The sequence below is a fragment of the Corvus kubaryi genome, unplaced genomic scaffold (genome assembly GCF_017639235.1).
Source record: "Corvus kubaryi isolate FWS band 111438036 unplaced genomic scaffold, C.kubaryi_AGA036_p1.0 37347, whole genome shotgun sequence".
Taxonomy (NCBI): domain Eukaryota; kingdom Metazoa; phylum Chordata; class Aves; order Passeriformes; family Corvidae; genus Corvus; species Corvus kubaryi.
The window spans coordinates 473,093-489,639 of record NW_024581113.1 but is presented as its reverse complement, the minus strand read 5'-3'; the positions used below and the strand labels follow the sequence as shown (position 1 = coordinate 489,639).

The following is a 16,547-nucleotide window of genomic DNA, read 5'->3' as shown; positions in this document are numbered from 1 at the left end:
GTTAGAACTTGCTCTGGATGAAAAGGGCAAGAGATGAGAGAGCAAATCCCCTTGCAGGTTATTGGATCAGTTTGTTTAGGGGAAGAAGGGAGATGTACACATCAGATAATTGTAGGAAGGAAAGTCACAGTAGAAGTGTACAACTGACCTGTGGTAAGGCTGTCTGCATGGCTGCTCTCAGCTTTGTTTTTCCACTTATTAGGTGTGAGATGCAGGCAGGGGAAGGTTCTCCCTAGAGGGCCCCCTCTCACCACTTACAGAGCACTCACAAACCACGCAGATTTGTCACGCAACACTTCATGTCCTTCGTGTCTAAATGAAACTCAGCACAGGACGGGCCAGCAGCCCTGGGAAGGGTGATGGGAGATGGCAACAGCTAAACAAGACACAGGTTTCTGTTGGGATACAATATTGAATGTTTTTTAATTCATTTCTGTTTAATTTTTTTCTCATTTTGTTGTTTTTTTTATCATGTTTTTCTTTGGGTTTCTCTCTGTTTTACAGTTCTTTTGGGCTCTTCTTTTGAGGCTGTGTTTGATGCGTTGGCTTCCCATCCGCTGCTCGTAACCATCTCTGCTATGAGTTGTGAGTGAGCCATCACCATGCTTCTGGGTTTTCATTTTGGTTTGTGCTTTTGTTATATATAGAAGTCCAAATTACACCAGGTTTTCTTTTTTCCCCTCATGATATGTTTGTTTTTCAGCAGGATCGTGACAGCTACCTAAATGTGATGCAAAGGCCTAGAACACTTGGGATTCTGCCTGAGGGGCTGGCAGATACTTGGGTGGTGCCAGAGTGATTTTGTCAATTCTGTGGTTTCAGAGGCAAGGGGAGAGAAGTTTTCTCATCTTACATTTCTGTCTCCAGCTTCCTCTATTCATTTCTGACTCTCCATGGGTATAAAATATGATGCAGTCATTAATGATTCTACAAAATGTTGCTGTTTAAATTAAAAAGTCAAAATGCACGTAAGAGGTGTGGATATTGTCCCCACCAGAAAAGGTGAAGATACATATCCCTGCATCTCCCTCACGAGCCTGTCTGAAGAAGCAGAAGCTTCCTGGAGGTCACAGAGATACTTCCTTTTAGTTCAGTTAAAGCTTTCTTTCACTTTTCCTTCTTATCACAACCTTTCCAACAAGCCATTTCTATCCAAGATATATCTCCAAATTCTTTCCTTGATCTGTGGCATTTTCTGTCTCCTACCACCTTTTCTTCGATCCGTGCTAACTTTTTTTTTTTACATTCATACTGCTGAAAATCCTTTTCCTTATTCCAGGAGAGATGGGTTAATGGTCCTAGATGACAGCTGGCCTGCCAGGGGCAAAGGTGGTGCATCTCATGAGGTGTCTGCACAGGCTTCCAGAAAGCTGGGGAGGAACCAATGGTCATGGTCATGAGAATAGCACAGTCACAAGAAACAGCAGGATCAAAGTACTGGCATCCAAATACAAGTTTTTAGGAAGGCAGCTGGAAACTGGGACATTCAAAATATCCAGTTTCCTTTTGCCAGTCAGGCAAAAGGATTAATTTTAATCTCGATGAGTGAACATGGTGTGAGGAGCAGGGATTCAAATTAATGAGGAAATATGAGCACTCCTCAAATAAAAAGGGAGTGTGCAGGAAAGACAGACTTCGTGTGACTCATGAGGGAGACACTGCTGGCACTTGAAATACAAATGAGTGTTTGACCTGGAGAATGATGGGTGTAAAAGAATGCAGTTTGGAAAATGCATCCACTTCATACGGGATTTTGTTACCTAGTTCTGTCTCTGTGTGTGAGGTAGTCTACATTGCTAATGCAGTGAAAGGAACACAGAGTGTAGGTTTTGCTCTGTGGTAGTGATCTAAGACAGTCTCCCAAGCTGAAACTCATTTTAAACCAAGCTTCTAACACAACGCAGTGCTGTGTAATGAAGTACTTTAGCTTTGTGGTAGACACAATATCAATGAAAGAAGAGATACACTTTATAACATTTTTTATAGAAATACTGATGTGTAAAAAAATTTAAAAAACGTCTGTGGTTTAAAATTGTATTTCAACTTGCTAGCTTATTATATATTCATAATTTTGGGTATTCAAATCAGTTGGATTATATATGATTCCACAGTCTGAAGCTCCTAACTGTCGCAATTTCAATTCCGTGTCAATTGTGGATTGGTCTGGACAACAAGGATGCTTTATCCAGGCTCTTTTCCACTGCTCACCAGTGCAGTGGTGGGATGAAGTTTATTAACTGGAAGAAATGAAGTGTGTAAAGAAATCATCTGGAAAACTAATGTTTATGAATTCAGAAGAAAAGTCAATAATAGTTGGGTATGCAGCATGTGTGACAACAAATGCTCAGGGAGGAGCTGTTTGTTTGGATGGAAAACAAGGTATCTCCACAGCCTAGAAAATACTTGATTGCAGTGACCAATTCCTTGTGACTGGCAGGCCAGGCAAATATGGTTAAAAGAGGTGCAACCTTTATGAGCAAAAGACAGTGCTACACAGTTAGCATCTGCCTGTTTTGTTCAAAGGACACTAAAGGTCCTGTCAAAGCAATTGCAAAGTCGTGCTCAATTGCAGTGTTCTCCCTTCCCTGAGGTCCCACATGAGAGAGGGGTGGAGGGACAATCCTCTGGGTTCAGGTGTGGGACTGCTCGGGAGCAGCCGGTCGTGTTGGCTGTGGGACAGATGCGTGGTTAAAGGCCTGCACCAAAAGCTGGGCTTTTGCTTTGCTTCTGAGAGAGGAGGGGAATACACTTGCAAGCTGCCTGGCTTCAGCTTGGTTTCAGAACAGATCTAATAAAAGACTGCACAGATAGCCTGTCTGCTAGAAATAGTAAGTATTGATCTAAAACAATTTTTAGAGACATTGCTGACATACTGAAGCCAGCACACGTGGTACTTGGTTCAGTACTTGCACGGACTGCAAAAATTGAATAATTTTTGTTCTGAAAACATTACAGGTTACATGTTAGAATTGCTCACAATACACCCTTATGGCTCATGAAAAGTATCCAAACACACTGTCATCCATTCATAATGGAAAAAAGGAATGTTCTCTTGCTTTTGAGTGTGTAGAGCCAATTTATGGTGATGGCTGTATTCCAGTGGCCAGTACTCCGCTTTTCAGGAACTCACATCAGTGAATTCTCTGGAATTCTGGAAAATATTTTGCAGTTCTTTGTCAGTGGAAATCCTGAATTGCATAGTTCTGAGAACTACGAGGTACAGGATGATAAGTATAGTATCTCTACTATTACCTGCTGCTAAATAAGTCTCTTATAGCTCAAGTTGGTGCACTGCAAGATTAAATGCTTCATTAAGTGCATGGGATGTGCATGTGGGTTCTCTTTGGGGAGTATTTGATTAGCATACAAGAGTTGTAAGATAGACTTGCAGCTTTTTTTTTGCTTAGAGTCATTGTAACTTAAGAGCTGCATTGTACACCATGCAGGTGTGGTATGTTACATGGTGTTGGTGAACTTGTTAAAAAAAATTTGAAATTTTATTCTTTCTGAGAATATCGAAATTCAGAGCAACTTCCGTGTACCCAAAATGAAGCAACTGAATTGTACATATTGAGTGACAGAAGAGTGCCCTAGAATAAAAGTACAGAATTTTAGGTCTAGTTCTGAAGGCACAGGCACAGCTGAAAGAACAAACCTGAATCCACTGACCTCTGTGGGACAAGTTACTTGAATAACTTGTTATTAGTGTGCCTGGTTTTCTGCTGAAGTAGGATCTTAATTTTGATTATGTTTAGTTCTTTACCCAAGGTTAGCCTTATGATGCAAGAAGTCTGGGCCTGAACCTGGTTTACCACAAGAATTTTGAAAGTACTGCTGTTAAGTCTCGTTAACTCTGGTGCTTCTAGTTCAGCTAAGAGAATTTGGTGGATGTCATTATTTAAATGCAAGTTTTTCAGAACAATGACATCTGCTTTAAGTGAACTCACATGGTCTAATGTTCTTGTGGAGGCAGCAGTAGAAAGAGTTGGAACAGTTGCTCAGCCCCCAAAGCAGAGAAAGTCCCCACATGGGACAAATAAGTCACAGGAGGACTGCCTTTCCACAGCCACTATATCAAGCCTTTATTTCCCAAGGACATGAAAAAGAGAAAATAAAGATAGGATATACTGGGAAGAATCTGGAAAAAAAGCAAGAATTCTGGAAGTCAGAGATTCCTAATTTTTTGATGCTGACCAGCAGTGTCAGCAAATGTGTGTGGTCATCTGTCAGAGTAGGTGATCCCTGTTTCCATCCTGATCAGGCCACCTTCAGGCTTTGCTTAGCTCATGTTACTCATGACTCGGTTTTGCATTTGCACTTCTTTACTAGCTTTTCCCTTGACCTGGAGTTTAAAAAGGAGAATCTGATCCTGGTTAATGTTCTTATCTCTATGTCTGGACTGTTACTGTTCTAACACAGCACTGTAACCACCTTGCCTTCTCTGTAGTGTGAGCTTTCCTAGAAATGCAGAATCGGAGAACACTCTCTGTTTAGCTGCTAGAGCACAAGGAAGCAGTATCCCCTGGGTGCATACAAAATAGCAGTTTAGACAAGAAGTTCTCAGGAGATGGCTGCACAGGGGATTCAGTCATCTGCTCTGTTTCTGAGATGCTTCTCTTGTCTCCCTCCAGCCTCGTAATGTTGCTGGTTTCCGAGGAACTGTCCGCTATGCCTCCGTGAATGCACACAAAAACAGGGTGAGTCTTTTGGGGTTATAAGGAGTTATGAGTAAGATAATTCCCCCTCAGAAATCTGTTTTCAGGAGCAAAGGGGCAAGAGGTGTGAGTTCTGGTTTGTTATCTACAGAAGTTTAGCATATCAGAAGATTTCCATTAGGTAGTTAAGGCTGTCGACTGTAAAATCAAAATTATGCTTCAGTTACTGGGTCCTCTCTAGTGGGCAGACTTTAAAATTGTAATTATTACATTACCAGACACTTTTTAAGGGCAAAAGTAAACCACACTGAAGGGAAAATCTGGCTAACTGCCAGGCTGCTTGCTGATAGTTTCTAGCAGAACTTGGCCAGGAATTACCAAGTGCCAGGTCCCCAAATCCATTCTTCATCTGTAATTTTTAATATTACCATCATGTCATCAGGTGAAGAGCCACCTAGTGAAAGCTAGGTTTATTTTTCCTGAAAAGAGCCATGATTTACATGGCGTCTGGCCTGTTTCATTATAAATGCTTCTAGAAGGCTCATCTAACATTCTTTTCAAAACACTCCTCTGTCCTATTTCAGTAGTGTTCCTTTGCAGACAGTAAACAGTAAGTTTGGACAATACTCTCAGGCACAGGGTATGATTCTTGGGGTGTCCTGCACTGGGCCAGGAGTTGGAGTCAATGATCCTGATGGATCCCTTCCAACTCAGCATCTTCTGTGGTTCTAAGTTCTGTGTTTCTGCTGCTAAGTGCCTGGCAGATGGAAACTATGAGCCCTCCTGCATTACCTCCAGGTTTCTGGCCTTGCTTGGAATGAGATTGTAGGATTACCTACATGGAGAAATGTCAGGTTTTTTTAGGAAAGGAGGAAATTTTTGTCTACAAAAGGTGGAAAGTGTGATGTGGGGAGGGCAGCTGAATGCCATCATGAATTCTTTCTGTTTCTTGGGAGACACAAAGAAACCTGAGGTATAATTTTTGCAAGAGCTGAGTAGGCCCAGCTGTAGCTGGCATCAGCTGAATATATATTTAGGCACAAAAATTGCTGTATAATGCAGGCTATTTTGAGAAATCATATCCTAACCATTGCAAGTTGAGCACCAAAAATGAATTCGTGTGCTTTGACGATTTCAGCCTTTATCCCTGTTTTTCAATTTCCCATTCACTAGCCCAGGAGAAGAGTTGTATGTGGAAATGTTATAAATCTGTAAATTGTTGTGGTGCATGATGGTGAGTCTTTTGCAAAAGAGTACAAATGCTATTTAGGCTTAAAGATATTAATAAAAAATATGTTCTACATACAGTTTGGGGATTTTTCTTAATCTAGGTTACTCTGCTTCCCATTAATAAATATGCATCTTTAGCCTTTAATTTGACTTCTTTAATCGTTGAATGGGAAGTATGACTTCTCTTCCTGCCCTTTAAAATGAGGTAGCTCATCTGGAGAGTACACCTGGATCCCTGAGCAGTGTGGAACTTTGCTCCTCAGTCTTGGTCTCTCTCTTCTCCAGGAGATGGGTAGACACGATGATCTGTGGTCCCTCTTTTACATGTTGGTGGAGTTTGCCGTTGGTCAGCTTCCATGGAGAAAGATCAAAGATAAGGTAGGAAACCTGGTGTCTGTGCTTAAGAGAGGGTGCTACGTTTTAATTATTATGACTCTTTATTATTCCTCCTGCAGTTCAGTGCGGCTTTTTTTCTGGAGTAAAGCCAGAGTCTCGTTTTCATCAGATCTTGCTGCAAGATGCTAAGCTACTTTTGTGTGTTCTGATACACAGGGTGGGCTTCCTATTATTTGGAGTAATTAGACTTTTTTTTATGCACATTGTTAGTCATATTTGAACAAGTGGTTTTTACTTTGTTCATGCAAAGCAAACAATACAAGTGGAAAGCTGTCCTTTTGACAAATAAAAAGAGCCTTTAGAAAGACAGCAGGATAATGCCTTGCTGTGCCAAACAAGCCAAATGGGATTTGAAATTAGAAAGTTAAACAGAATAAAGCTAAGTGTTCATGTTGTCTTGGAAATACTTTGTGCTAAAGAATAAAATCCCTGGAAAGAAGTAGGTCACCTGTGCAGAAAGCTTCTGACTCAAGATTCCCCTTTGACCTCTGCCTGCAGTGCTCAACCTCCTTGTGCTTTGGACAGCAGACAGGAGAAGTGTGTAGACACTGTGCTGGGTCTAGAAAGAGTCTGTGTTCCAGGAATGATAAATGTTTAAAAATGTAAAGCTATGGAAGAGATTCTTGGCTCTGAGATATTTTTTTGTTTGGTTTTTTTCCAGGAGCAGGTTGGCATGATAAAAGAAAAGTATGAACACCGAATGCTGCTAAAACACATGCCTTCAGAGTTCCACCTTTTCCTGGATCACATTGCAAGCCTAGACTACTTCACCAAGCCAGACTATCAGGTGGGAGCCTTTCTTTGTTACCAGTGTGACGCATGGCACTCTAGATTGGCATTTAGATTTTTAAACATTTCCATGAATGTGTTTATATCTGGCTGAGGAATACTTTTCCTAGGACCAGGAGAAAGAGGCTGGACTGTACAACTCTTCAAAACCTCAAAAGTTTCTTCATCTCCTTCCACCACCCTGTCCAAAATAATCCTGTGCTCTGCACCAGATAGCTCCTCCCAAACAACAAAGTACTTTTGGCTTTCATTAAGACACAAAAACTTTGAGATACTCCAAATGTGACAGAATTTTAGCACAGCGTGCCAAGGTCTAAGACCCTAAACCAACAACTCACCATTGCACACCAACCCCTTTGATTTCTTGCAGACTCATGTAGGCCTGGGCCATTATTATCTCTTTCTTTAATACTTGTCTAACATAGGGTTTTTCCTCCCATTCAGTGTTTGCTATCAGCCTATATGTGAGTAACTCAGACTTAACACAACAGAACTGAAGCAACTTGATTCTCTATTGCTTTTTTTTTAAATCACAGTGGTTTTCCCTGTACATTAAAGACAGAGGGATAGAAACAACATTTTATAAGCAGATCTCTGCAGTCTTATCTGAGTGCTTGCTCCTGTTGATAGTGCATCAAATGAGTGGGAAAGTGGTGGGAGGGTGTTCCAACAAACTCTCTCTAACAGTGCCTTTGTGGTTTAGCCATGTTCATATTGTAGCATAGCAACCACAGATTTTTAAAAAATTAAAAGGAAAAGAAAAGGCAAATGCTTTCTGGATAGTGCAGTGGAAAAATAACATTTGGCACTAAGAGGGAGAGCTATAGAGGGATGGAGGTGGACTGATGAGATGCAGAGGGAGCTGGATTTGTTTGTTCTAGAACAGAGAAGTCAGAGGGGATCTGATTGCTGTCTTTCACTGCCTCAAGGACAGCTGTGGGGAGAATAGAGGCAGTAAGGGAAATCATTACTAAATCTAAGGGGGGGGGAACAATTCAGAGTGTGGGTTCTTATATACGAAATGGGTACTTAGAAAAGCTGTGGAATTTCCATCCTTGGGGATTTCCAAGGATTGGCTGGATGACAGATATGATCTGCCTTTTAATTAGCTCTGGTTTGAGCAGATGGCTGGATTAGAGATTTCCAAAGCTCATTTTGAACCTACGTGCTCCTATATTCTGTTCCAGTTTAAAATAATTGTGTCCTAATGGTACTGAAAGCCATCCTTGAGACTGAAATGGAAGATGTTTCCAGACAGAATTCAGGCAGTACAAATCACAAACAGCTTTTTTACAGTAGGGCATTTGACTGAAGCTGTGAATTGCCTTTTTGCCTTCAGTTTCTTGCAGGTGCAGCTTGGGCAAGAAGCCTCCAAAAGGGAACTCCCCACAAAAGTCTGGCATCTGCAGCTTGCCACCTAACACTGATTCTTCTAGCTTGACTTGCAGACCGATTCCAGACAGCAACTTCTCCAGGCATCTCAGCTCCAGAGATGTCTTTATGTTGACTTATCTGGATGTATTACTCTGAAAGATTAAAAACTATACCAGAGGCCATTTGAAATTGTCACCAGTATCAGACCCGCAGGGAAATAAAGGAAATTGGGAAAGTGTGTTTACTAATATATAAAGTCACAGTTTATTTAAAAATCAGAATTGAATTTGAAATTTTAGATTCTCCTAAGCACATGTCATGCTGAGTGGAAATTTTATCACAGTTCTGGGCCCCTGAGGTGAAGTCACAAGAGTGAGATACCAGGCTGTAACTGGAAGCTAAGTGTGACCAGAGATCACTATTTTCTGATGGATAGATGGCACAAGTTTTGCCTAAGCAGAGGAGAGGAAAATGATGGTAGAAGAAAATAGACTTGAGCTGTCAGATGATGGATGTCTTACCCTGTGGTTTTGCACTTCTTGGGCTTGTGGCCTCAGACATCAGCCCTGTCTCTTTAATGGATTGTTGTCAGTGTTGGTTCAAGGTTAGGATCAAACTTTTATCACTTTCACAGCAGGAGGATGTGGGCGTTAGAGCAGCATTTTGGGGTTTTCTGACTCATTTGACAGCAAGAGACATGCCTCTTCCCTGGAAAAGTGCAGATAGGATGTAGTAGAAAATATTTTGTACTACACTTGCATACAGTACAGCTGGTAGAGGAATACTTTCAGGTGTGCTTGTGGAGGAGGCTGGCTTCTCTCCTCAGAGATCATACTTTTTGCAATGAATATCCAAAAAGTAATAATGATCTTTGCTCCTGGAAGATTATAGAAATTTGAGTGCCTTTGCCTGGGAACCCATCCTATTCTCTCAGCTAAGGGCATTGTGAATTGCATTTCACTCGAGGAAAGATGATCTGTTGTTGTTATATGAGAGAATGGCTGCCTTGTACACACCCTAAGTGTGGGGAGGTAAGTTTCCTATATGGATCTCTTCCTTTAGATTCAATCAATACCAGATATTGTCAGAGCAGTTGGGAAAGACTCTCTGTGAACAACAAGTGCTGGTTTGAGTTCTCTCATGCTGACCAAGTGTTGTGGTTTATTTCCAGTTGGCAACTGTGTACCAGGCAGCTGCTCACTCACTGTACCCCTTGCACAGTGGGATGGGGAGGAGAATCAGGAAAAAAAAACCTACCGATAAAACCCCAAACAAACAAAAAAAAAGGCAAACCAAAAAACAGAAAGACCTCACAGGCTCAGATAAAAGGTGACTTAATATTTGAAACAATTGGAATATAATAATCATAATTGTAACTTTAAAAAAAGGAGATAAAAATAAAACCCAAGAAAAGAAAGTGATACAAAATACAATTACCTGATGCCCAGCCAGTCTCCAGGGAGAAAATGGTCCCTTCCAGCAACTTTTCCCCAGTTTATATACTGGGCATGGCATTCTGTGGTATGGAATATGCCTTTGGCCAGTTTGGGTCAGATGTACCAGCTGTGCTCCCTCCCAGATTCTGGTGCAGCTCCTCACCAGCAGAGCAGGGGACACTGAAAAGTCCTTGAATGAGGGTAGGCACAACTGAGCAACAGCCCAAACATCAGCGTGTTATCAACACTGTTCTCATCCTAAATGCAAAACACAGCACTGCACCAGCTATTGGGAATAAAATGAGCTCTCTTCCTGTTGAAAACAGGACAGCAAGCTACTGGATATCTTCCATCATAATCTTAGTGTTTCTCCATTGAAATTCTTCTAGGACTTACAAACACAAATCAGGATCGTTCCTTTATCAAAAGGGGACTCCTGCCACTGAAGAGGTGTGCCTAGTATTTATTCTTAAATACTGTGTTGTAGATTACAGTGCAGATTAGAAACTTGAGCAAGAGCAACTTGCTGAAAGATTTCATCTTCTGGGATAAGCCCCAAAGAATTCAAGGCTTGAGCGCCTGGACAATCCGTAGCTGTTTGGGTACCTTTTATATGTGATATTTCAGGATTGATTGTGATTCCTTTCCTGAGCCTTGGCCAGGAGAAGGCATTGGACAAGATGTATTGTGACAGCTTAGTGGGTAATTTGTGCCCCATTGGCTGCTTCTCTCTCGTTCTCTGGGCCATCAGCCCAAAACACGTCATGCTACTGCATAATGTGCAATTCAGCTTTATGTCCTCATGGACATTAACATCTTTAATAGAGAAACATCTTGGGCCCCTTCTTTATCCCACTAGTGATTTTGATACTCAGAGAGTTGGTGAGTTTTGATACTCAGCCCAGCAGAAGGAAACTCAGTATGGAAGGCTTGCAGAGACTGTGGAAACTCTTCTGATCCCTAATGTTGGGTCTGCAGGTAGAGGATTCCTAGACAGGATCCAGTGATGCTTTGCATGGCTTTCTGGGAGCTGTGGTTATTGCAGGGACTCTTCTGTGCAGTTTTCCACTCCACTTCTCTCCTTGTAAAGCTTCGACCTTTCATCAGAATTATAAAGGTTTCAGAGAAAGCTGAGAAGACTCAATAAGTCCATTAAATAGTTTGAGAATAATGGCAGATGAGGACACCAGTATCCTTCAGCCTGTGAAAAAAGACCCTATGGGGAGTACAGTGAAGGGCTGTAATATCCCTAATGGCCTGCAAAGTCAAGTGCAAGAGTTACAGAGTAAGTTATAGCAGAAAGTAACAAAAGTTGTTTTGCCTGAGTGGGTCCTGGAAAGAATGCTAAAAATAAGACAGCTGAACTTCTAATTTTATCGTGTGGTTTCTTACTTCAGACTCTTTCAGTGTCAAAGGAATGGAAGATGGCAGAAGCAGTAACAATTTTTAAATAGCTGCTGAAGATACCACTCCCTGACACTGACATGTCCATCACAAAGAATCAAAAGCTGTGATAAGACTGGGATTAGTGGACAGATGGGTGAGGATGATCTAATGAACAGAAGCCAGTCTGGCTTTTATAAAGGCATCTGTCTGCAAATGTGTGGGGTTCTTGCAAGGCATCTTTGAGGATGTGGGGATATTAATTTCTAAAAGATACTTGACAGTAATCATTGCCAAAGTAGCAGTCAGAAAACAAATACAATCCTAAGAATTTCCTGTGCCTTGGTCTGACTAACAGCCAACTCTGGGAATTCTGTTAATCAAATGTAGTGTTACCACAGGAGGAGAGCACCTGATTCTAGGGTTCTGGGTCACAAAAAGAAGGAAAAAGATGGCTCACCTGCAAGCGGCAAATAGGCATTTTACTGTAGTTTGGTGGAAGGTAATGGCAGGCTCTCCTGTCCTTCTGATCATGCTGACAAACAGAACTGGAATATAAATACAAATAGAATGTTTGTTCATGGTAAATTTTATTCATAACTTAGTGCTGATGCTATACCATAAGCCAAATGTATTTGCCACCACATTGTCCCTTCCTGTAGAGGAGAACTGACAGGCTGAATCCTGTCAGTTCTGCATTATTTAGCTGAATAATTTTATTAGAAATACAGGACCTCACAGCTCTGGTGGCCTACAGCATCCAGTTTCCCTTTGACTGCAGAACATCAGATTTCTCTGGTGATGCATTGGTGCATGGAGAAGTATTGACAGTAGTTTCATTTGCTCCTAGAGGATATCAGTTCTTAGAAAAGCAACAAGCATAAAGCACATCAGCATGAGTATTTGTACCTGCCATCTTATAAAGAAAATTGTATCATCCTTTTTAGAATTTTATTTTCTTAGGCAGCCAAGTGTGTCAGGCCACATTGTGCACATTAAGCACAAGGCAGGGCTCCTGACTAAGCCATATTTGGGCCAGGCACTGCAATGAGTCTGCATCCTAGGACTGCCTTTTCCTGTTCTGTTTATGTCTTCTGGCAGCCCTTGAACTCGGCATGTGAAATGTACGGTTCTGCGTGTGTCTAATCTAGAGGAAAGCTGAAGTTACAGGTTTAGTGCTGCAGTAACAAGCTAACTGCAAGATTTCATCCAATCAGTATCAAAATGTTGCATGCATTTCTTTCGTAGGTTTGGAGAAATTTCACTTATGAAGCCAAAACCAACCTGAGAAACAACTGTTGCAATTTTATAAGTTTTGCTTTCAACTGAAGATTATAAGATGCACTTGGTCCTTGTGCACGTACTTCATATTTTTGGTGAGAGCCACTCTCACCTACTTACCAGAAATTGTTCTTGTAAATCTATTCCAGCTTATCATGTCCGTTTTTGAGAACAGCATGAAAGAAAGGGGCATCACTGAAAATGAAGCTTTTGACTGGGAGAAGGCTGGTACAGATATCTTGTTGTCCACTAGCACTTCAACTCCACCACAGCAGAACACCAGGCAAACAGCAGCCATGTTTGGGTGAGTGTTGCAGTTACAGCAGTCAGACAATAGACAAGCTCAGATCTTTTTTCAAAGGTTTCAAGACCATTATCATTCTCGGAAGTTGGAGCTGCATGGCAGCCACCAGTTCATCTGACTTTTTATATGTTAGTGTATGTCTTTGGTGGTGGATAGTGAGCTGAGTACAGCTGAGTGCATGCACTGCTCACACCTCCAGCACAGCTCCTCAACCTGTTTACAGTGTGTTTCATGTGCTGCTGCAAAGGTACATTGATTGATGCTCAGAGGTGGAGATGAGTCCAGATAAAAAAGGCTTGATAAGGCCTGATCGACTGGTCTGTCTGGTCTGTCTTGGTGCTTTTGGGGGCCTGATGTTAGGGGTTTCCAATAATCTCCAGTAATGTTACAGAAGATAAAAGCTGTAAGGCCTGGTAAGCCTCATTTGCTCATGCAAAAGGGGAGGTTTCTTCAGAGCTCAATATTGTATGAGGGGCACTTGAGAAGAAGCTTGCAACCTGTGTATCAAGGGTCCCAAGATGCTTTCACTGATCCATCCCACTGTCTTTGTAACTTTTGTTACATGGAATCCTCCTGTTCTGATTCAGGATGTCGTATCTGGGATAAAGCTGGAATGCCTGTTTTTCAACTTGCTAATACCCCAAAAGCTGCTAAGGAATTCCTGTGGGGCAGTGTGATAGGCTTCCTTCTTTATATACTGATAATTTTACCTTTCTTCTTGTCTCTTCCACAGGGTGGTTAATGTCACTCCAGTACCTGGGGACCTGCTCCGTGAGAACACTGAGGATGTCCTACAGGGTGAACATTTGAGTGATCAAGAGAATGCTCCTCCCATCCTATCAGGTCGGCCAGTGGAAGGTCTTGGTCAGGCTCCAAACACGGCTTTCAATGAGGGTGAAGTTTGGGAAGAGACAGATGTGAATCGCAACAAACTCAGGATCAGCATCAGCAAAGTAAACAACATTTCCTTGTCTCCTGTGACTGTTGGATGTAGGGCAATGGTTTCATAGGCTGCTAGAAGGCACTCAGATCCACTGATGTACCATCCTATGTAGTAGCCGAAAAAACATTGAAGAATTTTCCTGTGGAAAGGGGAAATTACAAACAATTTTTTCACAGAGTAAAGGCCATTGGGATTAATTTAGATCTTTATGCAAGTGACGTTTTGGGGGCCAGTAATGCTAAAGTGAATCTTTTTTACAATCTAGGATTTTGATACTTCAAACAAGGAAATTCTAGTCCTTGCATAGCTGATACAGTATCAGAAATGTCCCAGGCTTGGAAATTAATAAACCAAAATTTTCTTGTATTCCAGCTTCTAGGGTAAATAAGTGTAATCAGAGATGTCTTTATAAGACATATATTTCTGTACCTTGAATCATCACTCATTTTTTTCTTCCTTTTTTTTGACTTTCCTTTCTAAGGATAGGACAATCTATGATAAGCATCTAACAATGGTTTCACCCCTGTGAAGAGTGAGAGAAACCATTACTTAATATTGTATTTCTGCATTCCAAGATCATATTAAACTTTTTTAGCTTACATAAAATGTATACTTCAGTTGATTTTCCTCATAATCTCTGAGGTGTTTCTCAGTCCTTTCTTGTAAATGTTACCTCATTTCTTGGAGGCGTCCCCAGTGAAGGTTAATTCCATAATAAATGTCAAGTATAAGAATCTGTCAGTTAGTTTATTAATCAGGTTAATTTACATTTTGCAAGTAAATTAGTGGTAGGTCATCAGATACATACAGAATCTGTTAGCAGAGAAACATTTGTCAGACTTAAAATGTTGTCAGGGCATATCAGATTGATGTCACAAACCTGTCTTTAATGGTCATTTGTAGATTGGCATGTTAAATCTGTCAGTCTTCTGGGGCAGAATCCTCTTCAGTCTCTACTGGTACAAAGTTAGTCCTTATTTCAGCAATAGAGGTATCTTCACTAGCCTTATTAGTCTCATTAGTCTTATTAGAAAACATTATGCATGGACAAGAAATAATCTAATCTAATTTACTTAAAATTCTCCAATGCAAATAATTCAGATCAATGTGTTATCGCTATGGAGCATCAGTAGGGACATTACCCAACGCTGAGAAATTATGAACCAAGTTCAAATTACTTCTTCATCTCTCACTGGTAACTCTGCATTCCCAGAAGTTTTCATTTGAAGGTATATGAAATAAGAAAAGCCTTATAGAGAAGGACAGTTCTGTTCACACAGCATACATTAAAAAAAAGAGTATTACAGAAAAATCCTAGTAACTTCAGTGTGTCGTTCTTTGTATTTCTACCACCAGGTGCCTTGATGCTCTTCAGTCAGACTTTGCACAGGAAAGTCCTTTGTGCGTGCTAGTTGTGTGTCATGTCTTAGGTAACTCATTCACAAGTCCTGTCATAACAGCAGCTAAAGGCAGGAGAGGTTTCTAGAAGCTCCACAGGACAGCCAGGTGACTCTCCTGCCAGGCACTGTGCTATTTGTTGTCAGGTTGCTGCCAAAGGAGCTTAGGCAGTTATTCAGCATGGCAGCACTTCAGCTCTGACAGGTTCTGTAGCTACACAGCAGGCTGTGCAGCAAAGCCCAGGGCAGCAAGCTCTCCAAAGCTGAAGTCCTTTCTCTCCCTGAGGCTTGTTATCTTTAGTTTGTCTCTTGCCTGTCCTTTTGCTTTGCTAGACTTATTATCTTTAGTCTGACTGTTCTCTGAGAGAGGATCGGTTTTTATTTAAGTAACAGTCACCACGTGGAGGAAAAAAGGATGCTTCAGATTTGATACCTGAGGGCACATCTTTACCTCTGCTTGTAATCTGAGGCATCTGTTGTGTCTTTCAGAACCACAAGGGCACTGGTGTGTTTAAACACCCTTCTGCTATCCACAGCATCACATCTTTCATCTTCTGGTCTCGTAGCGCTAGAATTAACTGGCTCTCCCTGTCTTTTTCTTTGTATTTAGGGGATGAGTGGATCTTGTCATGTTCTTTCTCTCTAATAACTCTCTAAGATGATCCTTGTACACAAGGATCTAAGATCTAAGATGATCTATGTACACAATTCAGACCTCCTTCTGTCCCACTTCTCCCATTTCTCTGTTAAGGACAGGGCTTGCTGTCACTGTTCTCCCTCACCATCCCCCAGTTCTCTGCTCTTGAATCTTACCAAGTTGATGCTACCCAACAGTTACATCAGCACTTTGCTCCATTCACAAACACTTTTGACCTTCCCGTATCACTGACCTTCTCCTGGCCATGACTGGATTACAGATTAAATCATTATCATCTGTTCTGCTTTTCCTCTAATGCTTGAAAGTTCTCCTCCACTCTCCCTAGCTGCAAAGCTCTTTAGTTATGCATTCCAACTCCGGCTTGGGTGGTTTAGGTCTGCTAATTTATGGGCACTGACTGACTTGCCATGTCTACATTGCATGCACAAAGGCAACTGTCTGCATCAGCAGCATTTTACTGAGATGCTGCTTGTGTTCTGACCGTCTGTCATTAATAGAGGACAAGGGAATGTGGGGCATGCAGCAGGGAAGGGTGAGCACTCTCCATACACATCCCCACATAGAGGCAGTGTGTTGCAGCTGATGCTGCATGGCTGGCAACACCGCAGTGTTGAATGCAAATCTTGTGCTGCTGCTGTAGCCCTTGGACCATTCTACTTCTGTGCATTTGCCCCTCTCTTCCAAGGAGAATCAGCACTGTG

At 41.5% G+C, this 16,547-nt stretch overlaps 1 protein-coding gene across 4 annotated transcripts in view; it reads left to right on the top strand.

Moving 5' to 3' along the window:
• TTBK1 (tau tubulin kinase 1) overlaps positions 1–16,547 on the top strand; it is a 109,075-nt gene that overhangs the window by 53,667 nt on the left and 38,861 nt on the right. For 3 of the 4 annotated variants that reach the window (XM_042031907.1, XM_042031908.1, XM_042031909.1), the window contains 5 exons: positions 4,632–4,697; positions 6,171–6,263; positions 6,943–7,068; positions 12,694–12,848; positions 13,582–13,801. In XM_042031907.1, the coding sequence (XP_041887841.1) occupies positions 4,632–4,697; positions 6,171–6,263; positions 6,943–7,068; positions 12,694–12,848; positions 13,582–13,801 (660 nt within the window). Of the gene's footprint in view, positions 1–504; positions 586–4,631; positions 4,698–6,170; positions 6,264–6,942; positions 7,069–12,693; positions 12,849–13,581; positions 13,802–16,547 lie in introns of all 4 variants that reach the window. The other variant, XM_042031910.1, reaches the window with a different exon arrangement.